Source organism: Suillus clintonianus (genome assembly GCF_016758775.1).
Source record: "Suillus clintonianus strain FC179 chromosome Unknown DEU56scaffold_64, whole genome shotgun sequence".
In the NCBI taxonomy this organism is placed as follows: domain Eukaryota; kingdom Fungi; phylum Basidiomycota; class Agaricomycetes; order Boletales; family Suillaceae; genus Suillus; species Suillus clintonianus.
In genome coordinates this window covers 189,583-215,675 of record NW_024539288.1, presented here as the reverse complement: position 1 = coordinate 215,675, position 26,093 = coordinate 189,583, and the positions used below count along the sequence as shown (strand labels likewise).

The following is a 26,093-nucleotide window of genomic DNA, read 5'->3' as shown; positions in this document are numbered from 1 at the left end:
TAGCCGGTTGGTAGAACTATATGACGTCGAAAAGGTGTAGCCTCTTTCCTTTTCGCTGTTCTCGACTCGCTTTAAGCCCCGTTTATCGAGGCCCTTATCAAATTGTTCATCGTTCATCCTATAATCAGGGTTGACTGACAAAGTCTCCTGTCTTGACGCATGTGAAAATATGCTCAGTCATTGCACTGGTATGAAAGTAGGCGAGATCGAGCTCCGTGAAATGGAGGCCGGCATGTACTTCATATTTGTATCAGGCGAGGACCACTACATCTGGAACACGGTGAGTGAGGAAGGAGCCCGGATGATTGAACCAAAGGGTCGCGTCGTTTAAACATATGGCAAAGAACGCGTCAGCACTGAAAGTTGAAGTGCTAGAGGACAAGAGTCACGGTGATCTCGAGTGTTAAAGGTGCTTGCGAGTTACATTTGCATACGCCGTTGTATACATCAGTGCTTCAAGCTACAAAGTTTCAAGATGTGAATAACTTGGGCCATCAGAGAACTGGTGAACAGAAGATATTGTCATATATCGTAATATATCGTAAGATATAGGAAAGGATTTCGTCACATTGGAATATAAAGCAATATAAGACCATATAAAAGCACCGCAATCAGCATAATGGCCAGCAAGAACTCACCGGTTCACTGATGTGCAAGATCGGGGCTGCGTCAATGTCCCCAAGCCACGTGTTATGTAATTACTGTACAGCTTGAGTGTGAGCCGCTGACTCGGAGCGCTTGAATCACGCGGCGTCAATCGAGTCAATGTCTACGCACGGAACAAAAATGCCGAAGTCCAGCTTGCCTCTCTAACTCCAGTAACAACTTGAATATAATTGGCGGATCTCCCAAGAGGAAACAGTAAGCTGAGACTAGACTTGGTACCCAACAATCCCTTCTGCTTTCTTCCGTTCCCAATTCCCAGAGCACTGACTTGTCTTACAATCTGCCAGATCTTATTATCCGACGGTGAGCAAGCAACAGTTGAGCAAGCACCAGAGCAATCCTTTGGATATTTTATTGTATTCTAATACATCATGATCACCTACAATTCAAGTTCCACGAGCAATCGAAACGTGGTATTTCAAGTAAAAAAACTCTAGATCGAAACCTTACCTCTGGGCTCATAGGGCAACAAGAGAGCCAGGCTACCAGCAAAAATCGCCAAAGCCCCAGCGATATACACAGGTACCGCCGTCGCAAGGTTAGCATACAGCGCAATGACGGGGGCCTATGATTCAGAACACGATAAGAACAAGCAGCGCGAGATGGAAAGTGAACTCACCAGAACACCAAACACCCTCGACGCTGTGGACGTCAGACCATTCCCCGTTCCGCGATCTTTCGCAGGAAAAATCTCGGGAGAAATAGCATACATGACGCCATACATGATCTATTCACAATTAACCTAGTCTCCAGACATACAACATGATTCACTTACGTTGCTGAAAAACACATATCCGCAATTCCATCCCAAGAGTTGGTTAGATGTCTGGGCGGTGGTGGTCGCGAACAAAAACGCGCCAGTGAGCCCTTTATTTCGCGGGAAGTCGTTGAGTAATGGAAGCGCTTGATAGTATTATTACTTGCCTGAGGCAATGGCAAGAGTACCCTTGCGCCCTATGTATGGGAGCTCCACTGCCCACCCAGCAAGCAAGGCAGCGGGGACACCCATGACGCTTAAGATGACTTGCTGCACATCGGCTTCAGCTATAGAACGTGGAACGAACTATTGCACGTACGTTGCGATAGGTAATGTACAGGGATCCGTCCCCGAAGACAGCGCCACGGCTGGAAAGTCTGCGAGGCATGAGACAAACAAACGCCACACATCTTGTTTGAAGACTCACAAATATGGCAGGAAATTGTTATACAGCGTGGAGGCAAGTCCGATAACACCTGTGTTCCGTTAGTCATTGCACGCACAATGATGACCACATCCACACCCCAGATAGCGATCAAGAGACTAGTCGACCAAGCCATTTTGGGAGTCGCAAAGAGAGCTTTGATATGTCCAGTGCCATACGTGGAACTCTTGCTCAATATCTTATACCTTACCCCGGAGGATGCACGACTGCCTGTCATTGTTCTGCCGGGAGCCTCAAGCTCTTCTACAGTGAGTGTAGACGTCTTTCCGTTGAATTTTGCCAATTTGTGGATGATCTCAACGGCATCAGCGTCACGACCGATGCCAGAGAGGAAACGCGGACTCTCCAACAACGTGAAGATGAAGAACCGAATGGCCCACAAGAAAAGAGTTATTCCGCCGAGGATGAGCAAGAGATAACGCCATCCCATATTGTTGGATTTGGTGCAGTCTGAGGCATTGGCACAAGAATAATTAGCAATCAGGGGCCAAGCAACCTTGCAGTCTTATTAGCAAACGCGCGGGCGAGGAGACGAGTGATACGCACGAGACTGGACAACAATTGTCCGAGACACCACCAGATGGACAGGATGGTGAGCAAGTATTGGTGGGAACCTGGGACAAAGTCTGGCAGGATCGTGATGAGTTATCGAGTACGTCCATATGTAAACTGCTTATCACCAAGAAAAACAGCAGAGTCCACTGGCATGTTGCCTGTAATATTGTTATAAAGCGTGCATTATCGAGAGAAATGAAACGTCATACCTCCCACGCCGACACCAACCATAGCAATCAAAGAGGCTAGGGCAACAAAACTAGGAGCTCCGCCTGATGCTAATCCGAATATTCCAGCGATAAACAGTGTAACGTTGAAAGACCACCTAAGTATCGCATGGAGTTTGAACAGTTCCAGATTTATTCGTACGTACCTCCTTCCCCAGATGTCACATCCAAGACCCCAAAATACGGCACCGACAAGAAGACCTAGGTTCGAAGCTAACGATAGGAAAGGCCCGTTGAAGTGGAATTCATTGACGACAGGTGTGAGGATGAGTCCGCTCAAAAGCTACAACCAACCACTCAGTCGTCTTGAAAGCATGCCTGAAATAAATAAACCTACGGGCCAAACCGAATCACTTTTGCATGAGACACACGTTTGCATCAGAGATAATACAGGAAGTGATCACGATACAACTCACGCAAACCAGCCAAAGCCGGTGACCACGAAGAGATACCACTATCATTGAGTTCACAATTGTGTTGTAGAGTTCATCACAGATTGCTACTAACCTGATATCTACCCATGCCGATATCTTGTATTGCATGATTTAAGATGCGAGCTTTCGCCTGATAGACTGGATCATTGTAGCCATCTTCGTAAAGATCTATTGCAGGGCCTGTAATTGAGCTGATATCTGGAAATACGTCGGGCAATGGGGAAGAAACAGAATCTGCGGATTTGGAGCGCGGTTCGGCAGCTATCGAGCTGGCAGACATGGTGAAGGAAGTCAGTGAACGAGGGTTGCAGTAAACGGTGCTACTAGTACTAGTGTGGGAGTGGCGAATAATATCTTGGTCTACCCCAAACCCTGCTATTTAAATAGAGTCTCTGCACGCGCTTGTAACTCAGTAAGAAATTTCAAATCATGATACAACATGGCAACGTACCTGCCAGTGTGAACTTTGTGGAACGAGTCCTCGTGACGTGTCTATTTGACCGGGCTGCGGATCCAACATCCGCGGATCCGTAGGTCCATACAAATACCCCTGTTCAACCATTCAGATAGAAGGACCCGCACTAGTACTAGTACCAAGTGTCAGGTGAGTCCTGTGTGTTAGCAAAATTGAAAGTGACGGAATCCCACGCCTCACGTCGTATCCCTTGCTTATGCAACCCTGGCTTCAAGATGAGTAGTCAATGCGAGATATCCAAGGTGAAATTATCTGTAGTATGAGATCTTCAGAAATAAGACAACGTCGGACAGAGGGCGATGATGCAGACACAACAGTTGATCTTGCACAATAATGCCAGGTAGCGGGAATGTCAATACCCCACAGCTAGAAGTTGAACAGGTCATCAAAAGCTCGAGATCAGAGTGAACGAGCGCCGCTTAGCTCGTATGAGTATATAAAGTAAAGTTGATGTCAGAGCGCTAAAGGGTAATCGAAAAATTAACAAGTGTAGGCGATAACAAATCCTAGCTGCCCTTCTTTCCATCAGCTTCTCCGGCTAGTCGACGCTCTCTTCTCCGCTTAACATCCCAATTATAGACTCTAGCAGTGTTGACTTCCATCACCGTCAACTGCTCTCGTAGAAACTCCAAGTCTTCGATCGTAGCTTTTAAGCTGGCCTCTGCAAGATCCAGTTTGGATCGTAGGAGTGATGCAGCCTCTGCCAACTTGTACGATAGCATAACGTTCGCCTGATCCCAAAACATCAGATATCATCGGGAAACTCACGGAGGACAACTGAGCTCACCCCTAGCCATAGATAAACAGTATCAGTGTCCTCGAGCTCTGCTTCTGCGAAAAGCGTGTCATTTAGTTCGAACGTTGTGGTAAGCGGCTTTTTGGGATCGCCGGAGTTTTCCTCGTCACTGAGATCATCCTCCAGATCGTCACTCTTGTTCTTGCCTTCCTAGACAATCATCAGATAATGTTGATGCACAACGTGTTTGCAATGATCGACTCACTCTTCTTTCTTGCAAGAACTCCACCATATGTAATGTCTTTCTGATGTCAGGGATCTTGTCTTCCAGACCTTTTCGTCGTTGTGTTAGGTTGGCATCCATATATCGGTACTTCCTGGACTTCCTTAGGTTCAAGATCATCACAGAGTATATTTCAGCTCAAACATACGCGATAGCATCCTGGAAATTCTTCAGGGGAGCCTCGACCGCGCCATCTGGGCCGCCCAGATATTCTTCGACATTTGCCTGCATTATTGAGCATGAGCGGAAGCGCATTTATATACTTTTGTTGATACACACGATGAATGGAGCTTTTGGGATCCCCCGTGGATTTTTCTCTTCTTGAAATATGGACTTGGCAGACATGGTCGTGGAGACTGCAGTCTTGAACGTTTGAACTCCCACTTCCAGGTCGCAATGACGATCAAGAGGGACGGACAACTCCGGTCGGAGTTGGAATTGGTGTATATATCTGAAGATTTTCCCTCTCATACTCACAGATTTTTCGACGATGTCGCGCTTGATTGTGAAAAATCTTCCAGCATATCTAACACCGGATCGCCTCAGAAAGCACTTTGAACAACAAGGTGCACCCTCTGGAACCATTACAGATGTCAAAATTTCAATGAAGCAAGATGGCACTTCGCGACGATTTGGTTTTGTTGGCTTCAAGACAGATCAAGAAGCAACCGCTGTAAGGGACTGGTTCGATCGCACGTTTATTGACTCGACACGAATCAATGTTATGGTTGTCGAAGTAAGTTTTTCATAGTCGACATTTTTTGGTCTCATCTACGAATAGGGCGCGAAAGATGCTCCAGCCCCTCGACCAAATAAGAGAAGACGCCTAGAAGATACTGCTGCAGACCCAGGACCTTCGTCGCGGCCGGACAAGAATGGTAAGACAAGCACACCAGCCCTTTCGACACCAGCCACCGACCCTCCCGAGACCAACACGAAATCTGAAGAGGCTGTCTCGGACCTCGAGTGGATGCGACGTCGGATGAATCTGGTGTCGGATCCACCACCCGATCAAGTCTTCGAGCAATCGGACGACGAGCACGACGTTAAGCACAGCACTCCTCCCAAGGAAGACTCAGCAGCGAAGACCACGATTATGCAGACGTCTCGGTTATTTCTTCGAAATCTTGCCTTCTCATGTACGGAAGCCGAGATAATGGAGCGATTTCAGCCATTCGGCAAAGTTGATCAGGTGAGCATCTCGTCGCCTCTTTTTTTGTATATATATATGTTCCACTTTTCTTGATGATAAAACACTTAGGGACATCTGATCCTTCATGGATATGCTGATCCCCGGGAACCAAATAGTAGAAAAATTATCTGACTTTCATTCCTATTTTACAACCTCTCTTTGTCGTTGAGCACTTCACTGACTTGCTCCTCTTCCGCTAGGTTCATATATCCATTGACTCCTTGTCCAAGCAGCCTAAGGGTTTAGCCTACGTGACATTCGAGCAGCCGACATCTGCCCTCTCCGCGTATGAGGCACTGGATAAGACATCTTTCCAAGGTCGTCTTCTCCACATCCTTCCTGCTGTTGACCGTAAAGGCAAGTTTGAGGTGGTAGAGGGTGAGGGGAAAAAGCAATCATTAAAAGATGTGAGGGGTTCTCAGCGTAAGGCCGCAGCTGGGCGGGAGTTTAATTGGAGTATGTTGTACATGAATGTTCGTCAAGCCGTTGTCATGTCACACATTATATACGGAGATCTCATGCAATGCATGTGCAGAGCGATGCAGTGGCATCGTCTATCGCCGATCGAATGGGAATTGCTAAGGCAGATATCCTCAACCCTGAGTCAGATAATGCGGCAGTGAAGCTTGCGCTTGCGGAGACGCATGTTATCCAAGAGACGAAGTCCTACCTCGAGTCTCAGGGGGTTATCATATCGTCGTTTTCTTCCCGAGCGCGATCTGACACTACCATACTCGTGAAGAACATTCCCTATGGCACCACCGCGGAGCAGATACGTGAGATGTTTGAGTCACACGGGGAACTCAGCCGCGTCATCGTACCACCAGCAGGTACCATGGCGGTGGTGGAATTCGGACAGGCAGATGAAGCTGCCAAGGCTTTTCGAGCTGTAGCTTACCGACGTCTCGGAAGTAGTGTCGTCTACTTGGAGAAGGGTCCAATGGGCATGTTCCAAGAAACTTCGGATACAGCAGGAAACTCCAGCCGTACGCTAACAACTGCATTCAAGCCGATTACTATCGCCGAGCAGGAAGCTGGTAGCGGTGCTGATGAGGACGAACCTACTTTGTCGGCTGGGATGACTTTGTTCGTCAAGAATCTGGCTTTCAGTACCACCGCAGAGCGTCTGACGCAAGTCTTCCGGAATCTTCCTGGGTTCTCGTTCGCGCGAGTACAGACTAAGCCTGACCCCAAACGACCTACTGTTCCTGGTGCTGAAGCCCCCCGGCTGAGCATGGGGTATGGTTTTGTGGGGTTCAAAACGGCCGAAGATGCGAAGAAGGCTATGAAGAGTATGCAGGGTTTTACACTTGATGGGCATTCTTTGCACGTCAAGTTCGCTGGGCGCGGAACTGAAGACGAGCCCAAGGACAAGACAGTCGCGAAGAGCACATCGACGAAGATGATTGTGAAGAATGTGCCATTCGAAGCTACGAAGAAGGACATCAGGGAGTTGTTCAGGTCGGTACAATCTACCCCCTATGTGTCTGATACCCTATCAAACCCATTCCTATATAGTGCGCATGGCCATCTCAAATCTGTACGTCTTCCGAAGAAGTTCGACTCGCGTTCGCGTGGTTTTGCGTTTTTGGAGTTCCTCACCCGGCACGAGGCGGAGAACGCATACGCTGCACTACGACACACGCATTTGCTTGGGAGACATCTTGTACTTCAGTGGGCGGAAGAGGCTGAGCAGGACATAGAGGTACTACGGAAGAAGGCGGGCGTGGGGTATGGTGACGGTGCTGAACTGCCTGGGCGTAAACGGAAACTTGAAATCGCGGGAGATGATGCTGGTGGTGATGTGGAATGATGGCACTTAGAATAAATTCGTGTACCACCGTGATTGGGACGACAAATGTTTTGGTGCCAGACGCGTTACGACGCGTCAGTTTCCACGCCACCGATGTTGTTACCAGTCAATGACACATTGACACCAAAACACGACTTCGATTTCGAAATTTTTCTTCAACGATGCACAATTCCGATGAAGATATGCGGACATCACCTCCACCAGCGAAACGACAACGCACGGGCCACCGCAGAACATCCGAGTCATCAATCGAGCAATCACAGTTCTGGTTTGCTGACGGGGACATCGTGATTAGCGTTGAAGGACAATCATGGAAGATTCACCGCAGCAAGCTTATGTGTTCAGTGATTTTTGCGGACATGCTCGAACTTCCGCAGCCGGCCGACATCGAGAGAATGCATGGATGCCCTCTGGTCAGTCTGTGGCAAGATTCCGTCAAAGACTGGCTAGTCGTCCTGATGTGGATGTACCAACGCGAGTAAGCTGTCATCTCATTTGTCAAATGATGTATGATATACGATGACATGTGTTTAGTAAGTTCAATAGCCAAACTGTTATCTTTGATACCATAGCCGGAGCCCTACGACTATCCAACAAATATGATATCGCAGACCTCCGTCAATGGAGCACACGTCAGTTATTTCTACGATGGCCCCAAGACCTCACCAAAATGACCTATGCCGCATTTCCTCATGCCGCTGGTGAGCTCCCCTTTTCTCCTGTAGATCGGTCTAAAACGTTCCCTAGAGGCCATATGCCTCGCAAGAGAATGTAATGTTCCTGAAATTCTTCCTGCCTCGTTCTATGCGCTTTCGATACTGCGTTGGACTCATCTAGCCGACGGTGGCCAAAGCCACCTCCTGTTATCCCCAGCAGACCTTCGGTGCTTCATAGTCGGACAAGAACACCTTCAAGATCATCTATTCGCGATATTGTCCGGTGCCGACGAGCGGACATGCGAACCCAACACAGTTCTTTGCGCTGATTGCGAGAATGCATCTCGGATGTGGCTTGGCTCATCGTTGAAGCCAGATGCTTCTTCCCCGTATGGAGTGTGGCTTCTTCGTAACTTGCAAGTCTTTGCTGTGAACAGTTGTCCAGGCCTGAGTCTACATCATGCCCAATGTGATGTAAACTTTCGTCTGCGAATCAGCAAGTTCGTCCAAGACCTTCATGATGCGATTCCTAGATATTTTATGCTACGAGCATGATTGTGTCACTCATCACCATAAGATAGGCATAGCGCTGCTCGAAGTTTGTCGCATGTATGTTCAGTACAGGGAACAAAATGATTTGACTTGCGTGTTCTTCGTATTATATATATATATACACGAGGATACGACTCTGCAAAAAGAATCACCTTTATTGTCTTCTTTGAACCGAATATATACATCTGGTGGATTATTTCGTTTTAACTCGTCACTTGGGCTGCAAATAAAGACTATTAGCTTCGACCAAGTGCCAGGGGTGGCTGTGTTGCGGAGGATATTCGGAAGTTATCGTGTTGGTGAGCAGATTGCCATTCTTCAAGGTCGCACACATCTTGTCAACACCGCCTCCTTGTCTTTAAACAACCGCCTCCTTGTAAATGCGTCATGTGGTAAAACAGCGCGTCTATGGAATCTCGACACGAATCTCCCAATCAGACCACCCCTTCAGCATGAAGATAATGTGCACTCCACGGCCCTTTCTGCTGATGGAAAAGTGCTAGTCACTGGTTGCCAAAACGGAAGCGCACACACATGGGACATTCATGCCATCCTCAAAGAAGCTGGCCTTGAAGACTTACTGTCCACTGGTACCGATAATGTGAATGTCAACGCCTCAACCACCCTCTCTCTCGCTGACAATGTCTGCTGCTAGGCACCAAAAGACGAACTCGAACAGAAGGCATCTCAAGGCAATTCAGGAATAGAGCGAACCCCCCGCTCTTCGCTAAGTGACAAGTCATTTTTGGAAGTAGGTGGAGTGTTTGTGAACCTGCTCAGTGGTTATAGCATTGACGTTGCAGGCTGATGCTACGCGATGTCACAACGAGTCCGGGGGTCATGTCGATGAACTCCCACCTGGGTTTTTTGACAGCATGGAGGCCGAAGTTCACGTGCGTCATCATTTTTATTATTTAGTTTTTGCCCTGATCGTTGTCCTCTCAGCCCTCCCAAACGGGTGGTGCCCACCCTCATTCCTCTGCAAGTGCACTCATCGCTCGTCTTTCCTCGCTCCTCTACCGCTTTCGACACGACAATGATGAAGCGACCGAACTTCCACAACCCCCGACGTATTCGAGGTTACATCTACAGGTGCTCCTCGCTCGCCTGTCCTCAGTCATTCACCGTTCTCCACCTGAAAATGATGCAGCAAGCGACCCTCAGCCACCATCCACGCCTTCGCGGTTAAATCTACATGCGCTCCTCGCTCGACTGTCCTCACTACGTCCCCGCTCTCGACCCAACACCGAAGAAGAAACCGAAACTCATCCCACAACACATTCGGGTTCACGTTCAAATACACTCATCGATCGTCTGTCCTCACTCTTCCGCGCTCAACCCCACATCAACGAAGAAATAGCACTCCCACAACGCCCGTGGCGTCCTCGTGTTGTCGAAGTAGCTGCAGTGCGGGACAGGCAGGCATGTCGTTCTCTAGTGTGTCAACTTCTGGTATCTGATGATACCCATGCAGGCATTATATGTTGCTCCACGGCCGCTACCAAACCGCCCACACACTCAGCCTGCTGGTGCTACCACACCAGGTACAAGGCCTGTGCAGTCGCGACTTCTTCGATTGTTGGCTCATCTCGTGCTTTTCCTCTGTTGTGCATCTTCTCAATACGTTGAGAAACCAGCACAGCAGCAACACGGCCAATCGCACGGCCAAGTCCAGCCTCAAGCGTCATCATCGCAGACACGGCCTGCTGCCACCTCGACATCCACGACACCTACTGCTCCTGATACTCATACTACCGCGCAGCCACGGCCCTTTCCATTGCGGGCTCGTTTCGTTCTTTTTCTCTGTTGTGCATCTCCCCCGAATGCAGATGGACATTGATGCTGCAGCATATGGACACCTATTTCATCTGTGGGTCCGGTTCTTCTGTAATAACTGTTATCTCTTTGTTCGCGTTAAGACTGCGTATTTGAATGCCACAACCTCCTCAATCTCGGGTTGGTTGTAACACTATGGCATGAAGCCTCGATTCTAATTTCAACTATCGCTAGAAACACGTCCTGGCTGCAAATCATGGTGCTGTATATCCCGTGCACCAATCATTCCGTTTGCATTTATCCCTTGGGTACCCGATCGCAAGTATGTACATCCTTGCACTAGATCGTTCCCCTGCCCCACTGCACACACGCACCCTCCCTTCCCTGAGTGCATGAGCGCTGGTATGATGTCAGTGCCAGGGTGTGGCCATGTGACCTTTGCGTGGTGTACAACCAAGACGTCTCGACCTGCTATCTGCGCTGTGACTGGCCGTTCTGTTTCTCCGCTGAAGAAGATTATGTCGCGGACGACGCAGTACTGAAGAATTAGAGTGTACTGTGTTCAGTTGAGTCTGAGTGAGCGAACGAAATGTTATCATAACATCTCTTGAAAGAAACTGTTCCAGCATGCTCAGCGGCTCAGCCTCTGAGTTAATAATACGCCACAAGCGCTCAGTGCTGACTCTGTTGCCGAGTCTTATTAGTTCTCCAGAGCGCTTCATCCACACAGCAATGAAGCTGTGAATCGAACACGAGGTTGACGCATGGCACGCACCTAATTAAGAAAAGACGGCTTGACCGAACGAGCGCCCAACTTCCTCTTCTCCCAACTAGACATCCATTGATCGTTGGTGATTGAGCACTGGGCTCGTCTGAACGGTACCTCTCGTGATTGATACTGTAGGCTCTTCTACAGGTTAAAGCTGACCACTTGCTTACCAGTGACTTCGGATACTCGCCAAGATTTGTAGCACGTTCTCAAATAACGGCGCTCCAAGTGGTGCATATACGGTCCCGAAGCGTTTTCTAGGTGAGAACTAGATTCCTGTAAGTAGGCTGTCTCGTGAGCTTATGTGCTTCTGACAAACGTTAACAAGAAGTAGGCCCCTGAACTCACCAATAACCATTGCCGTCTGATAAGCCGGTCTGGATCAAGAATCTCGGCAGACATCTCTCGCATAGATAGTCCCCAATCTGCAGTACATGGAACCCCCAGCGCCGACCATGTCATCCTCTACCAGCAAGACGCCAGCGACCACGCCACGCCAGACCATGCAAGGTCATACCAACTGGGTAAACGGTGTTGTCCATCTGCCCAGCGGACGACGCATAATCACCTGTTCAGTGGACGGCTCACTCCGTCTATGGGACCTAGAGCGCGGTGCACAGATAGGTGAGGACTGGAAAGAGGATGAATCAGGAATGTGGTCCATGGCATTGTCTCCAAACCACAAGACAGTTGCAAGTGGAAGCGATAACGGGACAGTGAGGTTGTGGGATGTCGAGACGAGGAAGGTAATGTCCAAATGGATGGGACACGCCCATGTCGTGTGTGCATTGTGCTGGAGTGCAGATGGTAAGCGAATAGCGAGTGGATCCTGGGATGGGACGGCACGAGTCTGGGATGTCGAGAGCGGCAAATCTGTCCTAGAAATCAAAACCGGACACAAGTGGGCGAACGCAGTGATGTACTCCCCTGATAACGAATACATTGCAACGGGCGGAGACGGCGAGTATGCAGTCGGGATCTGGGATAGCAAGACGGGCGAGTTGATCACCACACTCAAACATGATATAGATATTGGAGTTCGGTGCTTGGCATGGACGTCGGACGGAAAGAAGCTTATCTCCGGTTCATTTGACCTGATTAGGATTTTCGACACAGCCACTTGGGAGCGGAGTGCTGTTCTTGAGGGTCACACACACATTAATGTCTACGCCATCTCCTTGTCTCGAAACAACCGCCTCCTTGCAAGTGCATCATGGGATGAAACTGCGCGGTTATGGAATCTCGACACGAATCTCCAGATCGGACCACCCCTCCAGCATGAAGATAATGTGCACTCCGCGGCCCTTTCTGCTGATGGAAAAGTGCTAGTCACTGGTTGCCACAACGGAAATGCGTACACATGGGACATTCATGCCATCCTCAAAAAAGCTGGCCTTGAAGACCTCCTCCTGCCTATTTCTCATGTAAATCCCATGCATGTTCTTAGGTAAAACTATACTGATCTCCCACTTGCAGGTCCCAGCTCAAAAATCGTTGAGGACCGTATGTGACGAGTTTCTCAAAGCTTTTAAACCATTTTAAAGATATTCTAGAGAGATGCTACGCGACGTCCAGCTGTTCATGCCCGCCGAGTACCGCCAGGATTTTTTGATAGCGCCCAGGTGAGTCATCTGCTTTTGTTGACCAGTTCTCATTCTGATCTTTGTGCTCTCAGTCCTCCGCAGCAGGTTCCCATCACCATTCCTCTTCTTCGAATCCGCGTGCACTATTCAGCGGCTTTTCATCGCTATTCCGTCACTCTCACTCCAAGAACGATGGAGCAACCGAACTCCAGCATCGCTCAAGACGGTCCATCTTCTCTCATCGTGGGCCTCGTATCGTCGATGTTCCTACAGTACAAGACAGAAAGGTACGTACTTTTTCGCGTGTGTTTCCCATCGCCGTTGTTGAATGATTGATCTGCAGCCATTGGCTGTTGCTCCACGGCCGCGGCCGCGGCAGCAAGGCCAATTGCACGGCCAAACCCAGGCGTCATCATCACAAACTCAGCCTGCCACAGCCTCGACCTCCACGACACCTCCTGCTCCAGGTACTCACACTACCACACCTGGTGCAGCAGCTGCGCAGTCACCACCTATCCCGTGGTGGGGTCGTCTCGTACTTTTCCTCTGTTGCGCATCTCCCCCGCATGCTAATGGGCATTAATACTGCAGTATGTGGCCAATTATTTTATCTTCGTTGCAGTCTTTATATCTATATCGTTTGGTACTCCATCAAGCTCGTTTCCTTGTCGTGACACCAATGCAGTGCATCGCATTCGATATTGCTTACCGTTGCGAGTGAAACATTATACTCGAAGAGAATGATAGCCCAGGACAAGTCCAGGCTCCTCCATTCATCAATGGACATCCGCAGTACTGCATATTTAGGCGTCGGCGAGCTCGCTTGAACATAGCCACAAACCTCTGTGTGCTTATCATACCCTGACCCATTCAGAGTGAAAGCAACAGATGTGACGCAAAGTCTGATTGTATGACCTCGCGTAGTCAATGTGGCCAAGGCCATATTTTCTAACGTGCTTTTATTTGCGGGACAGCAGAGACCACGGAGCAAGATATTCTTACCCTTCATCATGCTGCCCGCGGCTTCATTCCCTCCGTCTGCTCCGCTACAACTTCCATTCTGCTGCTCTGCTCCATATGTGTACTGCATTTGAAGAATTGACACCCATATTCATATTTACGCCCGCATATGTGCCGTTAACATTTGATCTTCCACTCACCATCCTTTCAGCAATTGCCACGACTCATTCTAGCCCATTTTTTAACGCAATAGCCGCGCTTCCCAAACGTAGGGTCCTGACGTGTGCCAAGTATGTGAAGCAGCAGGGCGTGAATTATCCTCGGGTACCCATAGCAAGTATGTACATCCTTGGACTGGATCGTTCTCTCACCCCATCGCGCATACGCACCCTCCCTCCCAATATCATTTCCTGCGTTTTAACACACTACGCCGATCTCGCGGCGATTTCCCGCCATATAATTTTTCCAGAGTGCATGAGCGCTGCAGGTGCCAAGGTGTGGCCATGCGACCTTTGCGTGGTGTACAACCAAGACGTCTCGACCGGCTGTCTGATTCGGACTTGAACTCAGTCTCAGTCTCAGTCTCAGTCACCTAGGGAGTTCAAGAAGCGAACCGGTATATGATGTCTAAAAGGTGTAGCCTCTTTCCTTTTCGCTGTTCTCTATCGGATCGAAGAAAGTGCGCATATTTTTAGAAAATCAGACTTGGGCGCTTAATGCGGACAGCCCGAATTCAAGCTGTGAAGCAAACAACAGGATACAACATGAAAGACACACCCATAACTCCAACAACGATCTGCATCCCAACTACACTTGTGCACCGAAGAAAATGTCCACTCCGTCGCGGCTTTCATACCATACACACACAAGTGGAGCAACTGTGAGTAAGTGACACTACTCGCGTAGCTTTTGGAGGTAGGAGCCGACATTGTCCTAGGTGACGTCTTCGAGCAGGAATCATGACTTCCCCTGCCGCTCCAATGCAGAAAATATCAATGGTACCGCCTGATAAAAGAATGGAAGCAAACTTCCATGTTGTCAGTGGCATCTTACGCCTGCCTGGTGGAAAGCGGGTCATCACCTGTCCAATCTATAACTCCTCACTTCGAGTCTGGGACTTGGAGAGTGGAGCACAGGTCGGGGAGGCCTGGACGGACGAAGGGAGTGGGCCTGTGAGGAGTATATCATTGTCTCCAGGTGGCAAGACAATAGCAAGTGGGAGTGAGGATGGTGCAGTGAGATTGTGGGACATCGACACGGGCAAGGTCATCAAAAAATGGACGGGGCATACAAATTGGGTACAGTCTGTGTGCTGGAGTCCAGACGGACAGCGAGTGGTGAGCGGATCCTTGGACGGCACAATCAGAGTGTGGGATGTCGAGAACGGTAAGACGATATTAATACTAGCAACATTAATGTCGAAGAAAAGGGCCGACCACGTGTGGCCGGTTTGCAGCTACTCACCCGATGGCGAGATGATTGCGACAGACGGGGCCCAGTACGGGCTGAAAATATGGGACGCCAACACAGGCGAATTGCTCAAAACACTACACGGGGGGTTTTATCGGTATGCCTGGCATGGACCAAGGACGGAAAGACACTCATTACTGGTAGATGGAAGTTCGACACCGCCACCTGGCAAATCGAGTTTCTCAAACTTGAACGCTGGAATACTGTAGAGAATCGAGATACGACACTAGCTTCGTCACGTGCAGCACGTGACAAAGTCACGCTTAGTGTCACAGCTTCGAATTACCCTGTCACCTGTGACCACATAAAAAATAGCTTCGGAAATCGTGATTTTGTCAAGGCTTCTTGTCTGATTCATGTCTTATTGTAAAGTTGAGAAGTAACAGGTAGAATCTAGCTGGGCATTGTTGTTTTTTATATGTTTTTTTGTATGTTTTTTGTATGTTTTTCTGTATGTTTTTACCACGTGTCACAAATTAGCTTCGGCCCCCAAAAAATTGGTGTGACAGTCACACCAAATAGGTTCGATTCGTTGATGGCTGTGACCTGTGACGAACCTAGTGTCGTATCTCTACAGTAGTCACATTGATGACAGTATAAACGTGATTTCACTATCTCCAAACGAACGCATCCTTGCAAGCGTATCGGGTCTCGAGCAGACAGTGCAATTATGGAACTTCGCAAACAATCAACCTATTGGACCACCCCTCCACCACGACGGCTATGCAGCATGTGCGACTTTTTCAGCAGATGGAAAATTGCTGGTGACTGGGTGCAACGACGGCTACATGTACATATGGGATGTCTCTGCTATCGTCAGCGAAGCCGACCTCGGCGACCTTCTGTTAGAAAATGTATGTTTGAATGCGTGTCGACCCCCACCAAACTGACCTTATCCTCCCAGGAGGAGGTGTGTTTTGGGTCTCAACAAAAGCCTCACACGGCACACTGATTCGTTCACCTCAGAATACCGTCGACAAGGTTTCATTAAATGTATGTCATATGTTTCTTAGAATCTTCTTGCTTGACAAAAACACTAGTCCTCTACTACGTGTGCTGTCCCATCCGATGGGCGACGTGGCCATCACACTGCATCGCCACGTCAATGGCTCCTGAGTCGTTTGCCCTCCCTTTGGCGCCGGTGACCACTGAAAGTTGAACTGCTAGAGGACAAGAGTCACGGTGATCTCGAGTGTTAAAGGTGCTTGCGAGTTACATTTGCATACGCCGTTGTATACAGCAGTGCTTCAAGCTACTAAGTTTCAAGATGTGAATAACTTGCAAGATCGGGGCTGCGTCGATATCACAGTGCACGGAGTCAGGATGCACGAACCGGGTTGAATTGAATGAACCCTAAAGATTTAGCCAACGAAGGTTGTTTGTACTGCCGCCTGCGTGTGCTCCAATTTCCCTTTATGGGAGGAGTTACGCGTCGGCGAGCATCTCAGTTCAGCACCGTCATCAATCTCTACCACCCGCCTTTTAATTCACATGTCTTCAGCTCCTGAGCCTCCATCAGACCCTCCTGCAGGTAACACCGTGGAGAAGCCGGAAGCACCACAGCAGCCAGAAACTTCTCCTTCGCCAGCTCAGGATGCCGCTGAAATGGACACAACGCCAGATCAACCCGCAGAAGAGACTTGGGATGACATTCCAGAGGAGATAAAGGCTTTGACAACAGACGAGATTTTGACCAGAATACGGCTCATTGATAATGATATAAAGGTGCGTGATTTGTATCTTGCAATAAATTCCCCAGAGCTCAACTTTAGAGTACTTTGTCCTGCTGACACAGGTTATGAAGTCGGACACGCTGCGATTGCAACACGAGCAAAGCGTAATGAAGGAGAAGATACGCGACAATGGGGAGAAAATAAAGCAAAATAAAGTCTTGCCGTATCTTGTTGGAAATGTGGTGGAGGTACGCGCTACCAGGTTAGATGCTTATATGCGGTTGTTCAACTGTCATAGGTCTTGGACGTTGATCCTGAATCAGAGGAGGATGGAGCAAATCGTGACCTGGACTCAATGCGCAAGGGCAAATGTGCCGTCGTGAAGACATCCACTCGACAAACCGTTTTCCTTCCTCTTATTGGTCTCGTGCCTGCCGACCAGTTGAAACCTTCCGACCTTGTTGGTGTTAACAAAGACTCTTATCTGATTCTCGACAAGCTTCCGACTGAATATGATTCACGCGTCAAGGCAATGGAGGTTGACGAACGTCCAACAGAAACCTACACCGACATTGGTGGCTTGGAGAAGCAAATTGAAGAGCTGGTGGAAGCCATCGTTCTACCGATGGAGCAGGCAGACAAGTTTAAGACCTTGGGCATAAAACCACCGAAAGGTTGTTTGATGTACGGGCCACCAGGTATGTATGCATATCATTTACACGCGCGCCATTACTTATATTTCAATAGGTACTGGGAAAACTCTCCTTGCCCGTGCATGTGCCGCGCAAACGAAGGCTTGCTATCTTAAACTTGCCGGTCCTTCACTCGTTCAGATGTTCATTGGTGACGGTGCCAAACTTGTTCGCGATGCATTCGAACTTGCCAAAGAGAAAGCACCTGCAATCATCTTCATTGATGAATTGGACGCTATTGGAACAAAGCGTTTCGACTCAGAAAAGAGTGGTGACCGTGAAGTGCAGCGAACGATGTTAGAATTGTTGAACCAGCTTGACGGTTTCTCGAGCGACCAGCGAATCAAGGTGATGTTATTTACCATCGACTTGAAATGTCTTTGCTCAGTTCTTATTGTCCAGGTCATCGCAGCGACAAATCGTATCGACATCCTCGACCCCGCCCTTCTCCGTTCAGGCCGTTTGGACCGCAAAATCGAGTTTCCATTACCAAACGAGACCGCTCGCGCCCGTATCCTCGAAATCCACTCACGGAAGATGACTGTTAGCCCAGACGTAAATTTCGAAGAGTTGGCGCGTAGCACGGACGAGTTCAATGGCGCTCAGTTGAAAGCAACGTGTGTGGAGGCTGGTATGATCGCCCTGCGTGAGGGCGCTACCAAGCTTGGGCATGAACATTTCCTAAGCGGGATTGCTGAGGGTAAGTAGATTACTTGCGACGACTATCTTGGATAACTTTCTAACGGTGTCGTATAGTGCAAAGCAAGAAGAAGAACAATTTGATGTACTTTGCATAGGTCGACCTATCTATTCATTTCTTTGTGATAGACTCGATTTTTACACGCAGATTCTCACCTATGCCATTATCATCCCCATCGTCAGCTTTGTGCTATGCCGAGGGGGTGCGAATGCTTCTCCTGTAATATTGTTGCTCTCGCCAGCTATTAATTGCACGAGCTAAACGCCGCTTGTTCCCGGATTCCTTGAGCAGACGAAGATCCTTCAACTTGTTTTCCACGTACAAACATTTTATTGGCAATTGTGCAGCTGAACGTTATTAAGAACCCCTCAACGTTCAACCGTCTCAACTTGTGATAGAACTGATTACCAGCAACACAGTTGGGCGTGAAGCTTAAGGGTCGTGTTGCGGGTCTTGCAACTGGTGAAGAGAGTACCATAATCATTTTCAACGCCACTTTGGCCTCGACATGTGAACGAACAAACGACAACTGTCATCATGTATTGCAAACAGCTGTAATTTATTAACTACTCGCAATCGGTGTATCCATTATTATAGAGTTGATATCCGTCAGAGATGAGAATAGCGTAACGACTGAAAAATCGTAATGTGTGTAAGGGTATTCTATGAGTAAACGTCCTATTTCTTGCTTAATGCTTGCAGTTGGACATATTCGTAGTAGTCGCCCTTTAGTGAAAGGAGCTCGTCATGAGTGCCAGCTTCACTGACACGGCCTTCCTTGATAAAGTATCTGCGAAAGAAAAGCATCAGTACGATTGTTTCTGGGACACTAATGATGCACTCCTCACATGCAGTCAGCATTCTGGATCGTCGAGAGACGATGTGCGATTGCTATCGTCGTGCGACCCTTTGCGGCTTGATCAAGAGCCGCCTGTACGACCTTCTCAGAAGTCGAATCTAACGCCGAAGTGGCTTCGTCTAGCAGAAGAACCTTCGGGTTGCGGAGTAGGGCACGGGCTATTGCAATGCGCTCTGATTGGGGAATAAGTATAAGTACTTTGAAGAGAAAAGAAAAATGATCGGTCACGCACGCTTCTGACCACCGGAAAGCTGCGACCCTTTCCCGCCGACCTCAGTGTCAAAGCCGCTGATAATTAATCAGTACGGTATTCGTGCAAATTGACGACTGGAGACATACTTGGGAAGTGATTTGATAAAGTCCAGAACATTGGCATTGCGGCATGCAGCTTCGATTTCCTCTTGGGTCACCTCAGACTCTGGCTTGATGGCACCCAACAAAATGTTGAAGCGAATGGTACCAGCGTAGAGCGTCTGAACGTTGAATGCGATTAGATGCACAGCCCGCAGAATTTTATTTACTTACTGGTTCTTGGGACACAAGGGCAAGCTGCTTTCTGTATTCCTGAATGTTGAACTCGTTGATAGGTTCGTCGTCGAGCAGAACCTGACCAAACAACGGATCGTAGAATCGCTCGATCAACTGGATACTGCAGCACCACATGAGATTACCGAACGGTCAAAAAAATGGGGATGCTTACACTGTACTTTTACCGCATCCACTGGCACCGACCAAAGCGACATATGTACCTGGCTCAACTTTGAACTCCAGGCCGCGGAGGACACGGACACCAGGGCGAGTGGGGTAGCGGAAATGAACGTTCTCAAAGCGAATTTGGCCCTTGACGGTTTTTCCGGATATACTCTTCCCTTCAGTCGACTCGGCATCAATCTCTGGGGTTGAATCGATGAGTTTGATGATTGCGGCACCAGCACCCTTGGCGGACGAGACATCCGGTACAAAGGCGAATACATTGCCTGCTTGCATTGCTCCAAACGTTGTGCTCTAACACGACACAAGTTAATAAAAAAATAAAAACGAGGTCTTTTCTCAACGTACCATGAGCGCAATGAAGAAATTCGTGACAGAAATTTGAAGCTCTGAGACGAGGATCGAGCCGTACCAGAAAATCAATGAGATGACGAAGAAGGAAATGGCTTGAGAAAGGGCAAAAAACATGGCGCTCCACAATCCCGTGCGATTCGATCTGCGCAAGGGCTCTTCTAGACTGGAGCTGTAGAGCTGTAGGCAGTCTTCCTCGCGCGTCAGCGATGCGACTGTGCGGATGGCTGAGGCAGCCTCGCAAGCAAGCTGCGCCGATGACTCATGCGCTGCCTTGTTATGCTGGTCCTTCATGACAACCACTCGCTATAGATAAGTTAATACTTGCGAGTTCCGAAGTAAATGTAATGTTACGCACCAAACGAATGTAACCTGTGGATATAAGCACTGGGATACATGCTACATATGGAACATAAGCAAGAGATCTACGGTGTTGGAGGGACAACGCACCCATTCCGACCAAAGCTGGCTTCCATGCATAGGACAAACCAATCACCGACCCGGCGATCACTGTGACGATTGCCTGCAAGATTCTGCTTGGCTGTGAGTATTAAACCACACTACAATAAACGTCGACGTACGCTCCGAGAGTGACACCAGCGAGACCATTTATTTTCTGCGGGTTCTCGCTCAGATTCGACGTCAGTGCACCAGTCTACAAGGGCCCGTCATTAAATGTGTGATGTACATATCTCATTAAAGAACTTACGCTGTTCTCATCCTTGTCAAAGTATTCAACTGCGAGGCATGAGATTTGAACGAAGAAAAAAGTTTGTAATGCTCACTGTCTTGGCGAAGGATGGCCTTGAAGGAGAGTGACCGTAATTTAGCCGTCAGAATTGCTGCAGAGGATGCAAAGTAATAGTTTTGGAAGCCGATGCTTATTGCAGACAAGATGGCGATAAGGAAGAACCTATGTTGGGATTTAGCGGACACCTCGTATACATGCGCATGAGCACACACCATAGGGCATTGCGATCGCCATCTAGACGTCTCTGAGCATTCGTGGGCGCAGAGAATCCAGTAATTGCTTGGCCTAACGAGAGATGTGTCAATATCCCACCCAGAGATACGCAAGGATCAGGGGTTGCTCACCATACACGATACCAAATGCCGGATAAACAGCGCCAGTACCTGATCATCTCACATGTCAGAAAAAATAACGAGGGACTCTGGAAGCAACGTACATATAGCAAAGATAGCACCGATCGCATAGCGGTACCGTCCTTCCTTGTTAAGAGCTCCCACACGTTTGAACAAGTAGAATAGACCGTATTCGTCTTCATTAGTCTGAGCCTTCACTTTCTCCTCGTTGCGTTTGTTTACAATATCGCTGGTAACCGAACGATTAGTGTTCTGGCGACCAAGCGGAATCTCTTCCAGAGCGGCCTTCTCCATATCTTCTTCGCCATTAACTGTGGCCGTACTCTCGAGGTCCTGGCCTTCACGCGACTCGCGCAGCTTTTGTGCCTGGACAAGGCGCGCGTACGCGCCGTTCTCATCGGCCAATAGCTCACCATGGGAGCCCTGCTCCAAAACGAGACCGTCTCCCATGACAAAAATCCTGTCCGCATCTTTGATCGTCGAGAGTCGGTGAGCGATGGTGATAGTCGTGCGACCAGCCGCAGCCTTGTCCAATGCATCCTGCACAATGCCCTCGGATCGCGTATCAAGCGCACTGGTCGCCTCGTCAAGAAGGAGAATGCGGGGATCGGAGACGATGGCACGAGCGATGGCTATACGCTGCTTCTGCCCACCTGATAACAAAAACCCACGTTCGCCGACCATGGTATCGTACCCTTCCGGCAGCTTGGTGATGAAACCATCGGCATTCGACTTGATACACGCCTCTTTGACGAGCTTGAACTTCTCTTCTTCAGAGGCGTGCTCGTATGGGGTGCCGGTGAGGCCGTGGAAGACGTTGCCTTTGATCGTCGTCGCAAAGAGTGTGGGTTCCTGGGAAACAAGACCGATCTGAGATCGCAACCACTTTATGTTCAAATCCCGCAAATCGACACCGTCAAGCTTGACGGAGCCACTCGAGGGATCGTAAAAACGCTCGATAAGTGAGACGATGGTTGATTTTCCGGAACCGGATGCCCCCACGAGTGCGGCGGTCTTGCCAGCAGGGAAATTAATGCTGAGACCCTTCAGGATAGGGACGTCGGGGCGGGAGGGGTAGCTAAATTTAACGTCCTCGAGCGTGATCTCGCCAATGACCTTTTCAGGTTTTAAACCTCCTGGGTCGGCAGAGTTGATTGCGGGAATACGCTCGATTGTAGCATATAGCTTAGCGGCAGCACCACGTCCGTGAGTGATTGCTGAAATATAAATGAGGAGACGCAAAATATACAAGATAATAAAACTCACCTTGCATCTCAGGTGCAAGAAGTGCCAAAGAGAACGAACCAATTAAGATAGCCAAGAAGACGTTTACAACTGCACCGGCGTTGGCTATGTTTACAATATTAACAAATATTCTATCACTCCAAGAATATGGGAACTTACCGAGCCCCTCATTAATGAGGGTAGTGCCAAAGTCAAAAGCAAGAGCATAGGCGGCATAAATGACAAAAAAGAAGGAGGCCAGTCCTCCGCCGTGCCAAATGGCACCACTGGAATCAGCAATGCGAGAACCATCGATGTGCTTGTCATACAAAGATGACAGGAATTTCTGAGCTCCGAAAGCTTGTGCGGTTCTAACAGTGGAGATGACCTCCTCTGCAAGGGTTCCTCCCTCGGCAACGTGGTTGAGAGACAGTCTGTATTGAATCAGATAAATGGACGTGTATTCCTCGGAAACGAAACACTTACTGCATATACTTGGAGACGAATCTGTTCATGACAACTCCAGTGATACCGATGCATGGAAAAATGGACGTCAATGCCAAAGCAAGGCGCCATGATCGAGCATATGCGAGAATGAAACCCGTGAGGAATGCAAAAATGAAACTAACGACGATAGGGACTTTTTCGGATATGCCTTGCTGTACCAAATCTATGTGTTGCACGTCAATAAAGAAGAACAAAGATTTGTAGACGCTTAACTCACGAGTATCAGTTTGGATGCGGGTGGCAACTTCTCCGGCTCCGACATCGTCGAAGTAAGCAATATCCTGGCGGAGGACCGCCTTAAGATACTGTTCTCGTATCCTTTTTGCATTGACCTCGCCGGTGTAAGCCCAAATGGCCATGTACGCATATGTGGACACGAACATGCCGACACCTAGACATTATATGATTAATATCGATATAAACGAAAAGACGACAAATTCACCAATGTAGGTCAGGTACGAGGCATCTAGAGCGGAACTCTTGCGAAATCCCGCAGCAGCGGTGTCGAGAATCTGTTGAGCTTGGGCAATGGCAGTGGGATCGCCGCTTTGTAACAATGAAGTATAATTGCTCTCTGCAACACTGAAGTTGACAAAATCTTGGGTTAAATTACCGAATAGCAGACTCATGAGAGGCTGATAAGGATAGATACGTAAATGGTGACATGATTCAAAATTGAGAAGACTCACCTGAGCCGCACCAGCTGCCGCCGCTGAAACTACGCCAATGATGTCGATTGTAATCTCGAACGAATTAGAGAAGCTGCGTATATGATCAGGTTGAGAGTCTCCGAAGCTGAATGTAAAAAAGACACACCGGAATAACGAAAAAAAGGAAACGGGCGGAATGGATTGCGAGGGTGGGTTGGCATCGAGAGCAACATCTGGATCCTTCTCGACCACGACGGATGTGTCTTTATTCCTTGAGAAAAACCTGGCCTTTGATGATTTTGACTTTGTTTGTGATGTATGGGTGTCCTGAGAAGAAGGCCGCTTCTCGGCAGGGGTGTCGGAGGAGTGAGTGTTCGACATGATTTGAGGGGAGGAGAAGGGGAAGAGGGAGGGAGGGTCACCGGAAGGTCTCAGTTACACAGACCTTTTTAGATTAGGGAGGGGATCTGTAAGGTGGTGTGGATATGCATTGCGCATTTCTAATATATACTCAGTAGTTGGACGTGCCGTGGCCCGGTTCACGTCAAGGTGGTTAGTCATCGAATCGCAACTGACTCGCCTTGCTTCATAGGGGACCCAGGTTGCCGACGCAACTCGATCGCACCCACGGGCTTTATTACAAGTTCCCGTACACCGACAGCCCATCACAGCTTCATACTACGCAGCATGATGCATCTGCTGTGTTTACCGCCCTAGTTCGACCAACAAAGGTTAGCAATCGCTCTAACCTGACTCTACCATCCATGATTCATTGTATCAACGGCCCCGGGAGATCTTAATTTCAAAATCAATACAAAATATCTTATGTCATCATCCCGTCGGACCGTTTCCCATCAAGACCTGAAATAATTATAGGTCATCGAGAGCAGGTACTACCAAAGACTATTGGACCTACTTGGGCTTCTCTACCAAGAGGTTTCAAGACTCATGCATCATGGCACATGTCCCGACGTGATCGTGCTTATTCCGTCGGAGGTTAACCGACGGTCACCACTTGATTCGGATGCAAAGGCTAAGGGCTTTTTTTATGCTTAAGCGACGTCTGTACTCCTGACTAACGAATCATATTTTATGTTTGTCATCATTCGGCAACTGCCAGACTGCAACGCAACGACCACTGAAATTCTCGGCATTCAACCTTTCAAGCTTGCAAGGGACTGATGGCGTATCGCGCTTACACTCTATTTCATGCCATCAGGCCTAGGGTTGCTTATCAGAACCTGTCAGCTGATCAATTGCTTTTTATCAGGCCATCGTTGCAGGCGCTAAAGGTATTTCTCCGTTGGGATCACGCGTCATTATCCTAACTTCTCGGTTTTAACACATCGTGGCCGCATCGAACGACTTGTTTGCAATATTCGCAGCCTCAAGATCAGCCTGATAAAAGCCGGCACCATTACGGCTTTGGAAATATTAGCCTACGGCTGTAGAATATAGTTCAAGTCCATACAGCATTGACTCATGCTGACTTTGGTACAGATAAGAGTTCACGGTCCCGCAGAAGAACGAAGTAGAAGGAATTCGGTATATTTCCGGCGATCAAGCATTGTCCGAAGCTTGCGACTCATCATGGTACCATCATAGCCATCACACCAAGGTGCCTGCTATGCCCCGAAGCGTTTCATTATCATTTAATTTGCGGACATACAAACAAGCTCCAGATCCGTCGACATTGGACTCACGAATCATGATTTCTCGGTTCCTACTGGTTTTCCTTGCCCATCGCACACCTGAACTAACCATGTGACACGATAACTTGCCACTGCAAAGGTCCATGGACGTTGGATATCCACGCCCGTACTCCATTAATCACCGTGCTAACTTTGTCAAGGGTTCCTACACTGGCAGTTGCCCAGTATCTCAAAAGTACCGGTGGAAACTCCATATACATGCTTCTCTCTATCATAGCGCTGATCCAGGCACCGCGATAGTCCACCGCCAAGCGTGTAACGGGGAAACCCCCAGCTGGCTGTTCCCGGCCATTTCCAAGAACACGCCCCAAAAATGAAGAGACACGGTGCAAACTGCCGCCGGATACTTCTCTGCCTCCTTGCATCTGTGCAATTGACCACGTAAATTGGTTGCAGGTCGCTCGGCATTTTGCACTATCAAAGTTCTTCGCAACCGTGGTCCGTTCAAGAAGAGCCTTTAGCTTCTTGTGTCGATAAATCGGTTCTCGATCCATTCTTAGGCGCGCTGGGTTCTCCGACGGGGTGGAGGCGATGGGATATGATAATCACCGCGATCGGGGG

The 26,093-nt window shown here is 48.7% G+C and overlaps 7 protein-coding genes across 7 annotated transcripts; 4 read left to right on the top strand and 3 right to left on the bottom strand.

The window, feature by feature from the left end:
- Window positions 1–846: 846 nt before the first annotated feature.
- DEU56DRAFT_817449 (major facilitator superfamily domain-containing protein) lies at window positions 847–3,713 on the bottom strand. The gene is made up of 15 exons (XM_041353920.1): window positions 3,536–3,713; window positions 3,158–3,476; window positions 3,067–3,104; window positions 2,988–3,003; window positions 2,797–2,933; window positions 2,633–2,748; window positions 2,549–2,581; window positions 2,415–2,494; window positions 1,947–2,364; window positions 1,851–1,899; window positions 1,743–1,800; window positions 1,591–1,693; window positions 1,442–1,533; window positions 1,286–1,393; window positions 847–1,231 (listed from the first exon to the last, which is right to left on the bottom strand). Exons 2-15 carry the CDS (start codon window positions 3,362–3,364, stop codon window positions 1,100–1,102), a joined length of 1,587 nt encoding a protein of 528 aa, XP_041205932.1. The 5' UTR covers window positions 3,365–3,476; window positions 3,536–3,713; the 3' UTR covers window positions 847–1,099.
- Window positions 3,714–3,773: 60 nt separating this feature from the next.
- DEU56DRAFT_817432 (Prefoldin subunit 3) lies at window positions 3,774–5,004 on the bottom strand. Its single transcript, XM_041353919.1, is given in 7 exon segments — window positions 3,774–3,801; window positions 3,814–3,817; window positions 3,856–4,290; window positions 4,347–4,505; window positions 4,561–4,672; window positions 4,727–4,803; window positions 4,858–5,004. 5 exon segments carry the CDS (start codon window positions 4,921–4,923, stop codon window positions 4,066–4,068), a joined length of 639 nt encoding a protein of 212 aa, XP_041205931.1. The 5' UTR covers window positions 4,924–5,004; the 3' UTR covers window positions 3,774–3,801; window positions 3,814–3,817; window positions 3,856–4,065.
- Window positions 5,005–5,068: 64 nt separating this feature from the next.
- DEU56DRAFT_956732 (uncharacterized protein) lies at window positions 5,069–7,743 on the top strand (the record flags this gene model as incomplete). Its single annotated transcript, XM_041359251.1, has 5 exons — window positions 5,069–5,314; window positions 5,360–5,770; window positions 5,971–6,243; window positions 6,306–7,231; window positions 7,289–7,743. 5 exons carry the CDS (start codon window positions 5,069–5,071, stop codon window positions 7,581–7,583), a joined length of 2,151 nt encoding a protein of 716 aa, XP_041205930.1. The 3' UTR covers window positions 7,584–7,743.
- On the top strand, window positions 7,744–8,478 carry DEU56DRAFT_496936 (uncharacterized protein; the record flags this gene model as incomplete). The annotated part of the gene is made up of 3 exons (XM_041346503.1): window positions 7,744–8,061; window positions 8,118–8,284; window positions 8,331–8,478. Coding segments are annotated over 3 exons (633 nt in total), but the record flags the coding sequence as incomplete, so codon positions are not given.
- A 1,522-nt stretch (window positions 8,479–10,000) lies between these two features.
- Window positions 10,001–11,105, top strand: DEU56DRAFT_817416 (uncharacterized protein). The gene is made up of 2 exons (XM_041353918.1): window positions 10,001–10,213; window positions 10,266–11,105. The coding sequence occupies exon 2, from the start codon at window positions 10,273–10,275 to the stop codon at window positions 10,756–10,758; it is 486 nt and encodes a 161-aa protein (XP_041205928.1). The 5' UTR covers window positions 10,001–10,213; window positions 10,266–10,272; the 3' UTR covers window positions 10,759–11,105.
- Window positions 11,106–16,840: 5,735 nt separating this feature from the next.
- On the top strand, window positions 16,841–18,511 carry DEU56DRAFT_758185 (26S proteasome subunit P45; the record flags this gene model as incomplete). The annotated part of the gene is made up of 6 exons (XM_041350214.1): window positions 16,841–17,074; window positions 17,145–17,270; window positions 17,321–17,720; window positions 17,770–18,062; window positions 18,117–18,414; window positions 18,471–18,511. The coding sequence occupies 6 exons, from the start codon at window positions 16,841–16,843 to the stop codon at window positions 18,509–18,511; spliced, it is 1,392 nt and encodes a 463-aa protein (XP_041205927.1).
- Window positions 18,512–18,925: 414 nt separating this feature from the next.
- DEU56DRAFT_817378 (P-loop containing nucleoside triphosphate hydrolase protein) lies at window positions 18,926–24,300 on the bottom strand. Its single transcript, XM_041353917.1, has 22 exons — window positions 23,987–24,300; window positions 23,860–23,932; window positions 23,613–23,805; window positions 23,388–23,561; window positions 23,150–23,333; window positions 22,844–23,097; window positions 22,706–22,789; window positions 21,523–22,656; window positions 21,431–21,469; window positions 21,299–21,371; window positions 21,121–21,248; window positions 21,045–21,073; window positions 20,917–20,990; window positions 20,786–20,868; window positions 20,694–20,734; window positions 20,333–20,641; window positions 19,974–20,278; window positions 19,799–19,922; window positions 19,613–19,746; window positions 19,506–19,561; window positions 19,263–19,446; window positions 18,926–19,204 (listed from the first exon to the last, which is right to left on the bottom strand). The coding sequence occupies exons 1-22, from the start codon at window positions 24,199–24,201 to the stop codon at window positions 19,093–19,095; spliced, it is 4,002 nt and encodes a 1,333-aa protein (XP_041205926.1). The 5' UTR covers window positions 24,202–24,300; the 3' UTR covers window positions 18,926–19,092.
- Window positions 24,301–26,093: the final 1,793 nt, after the last annotated feature.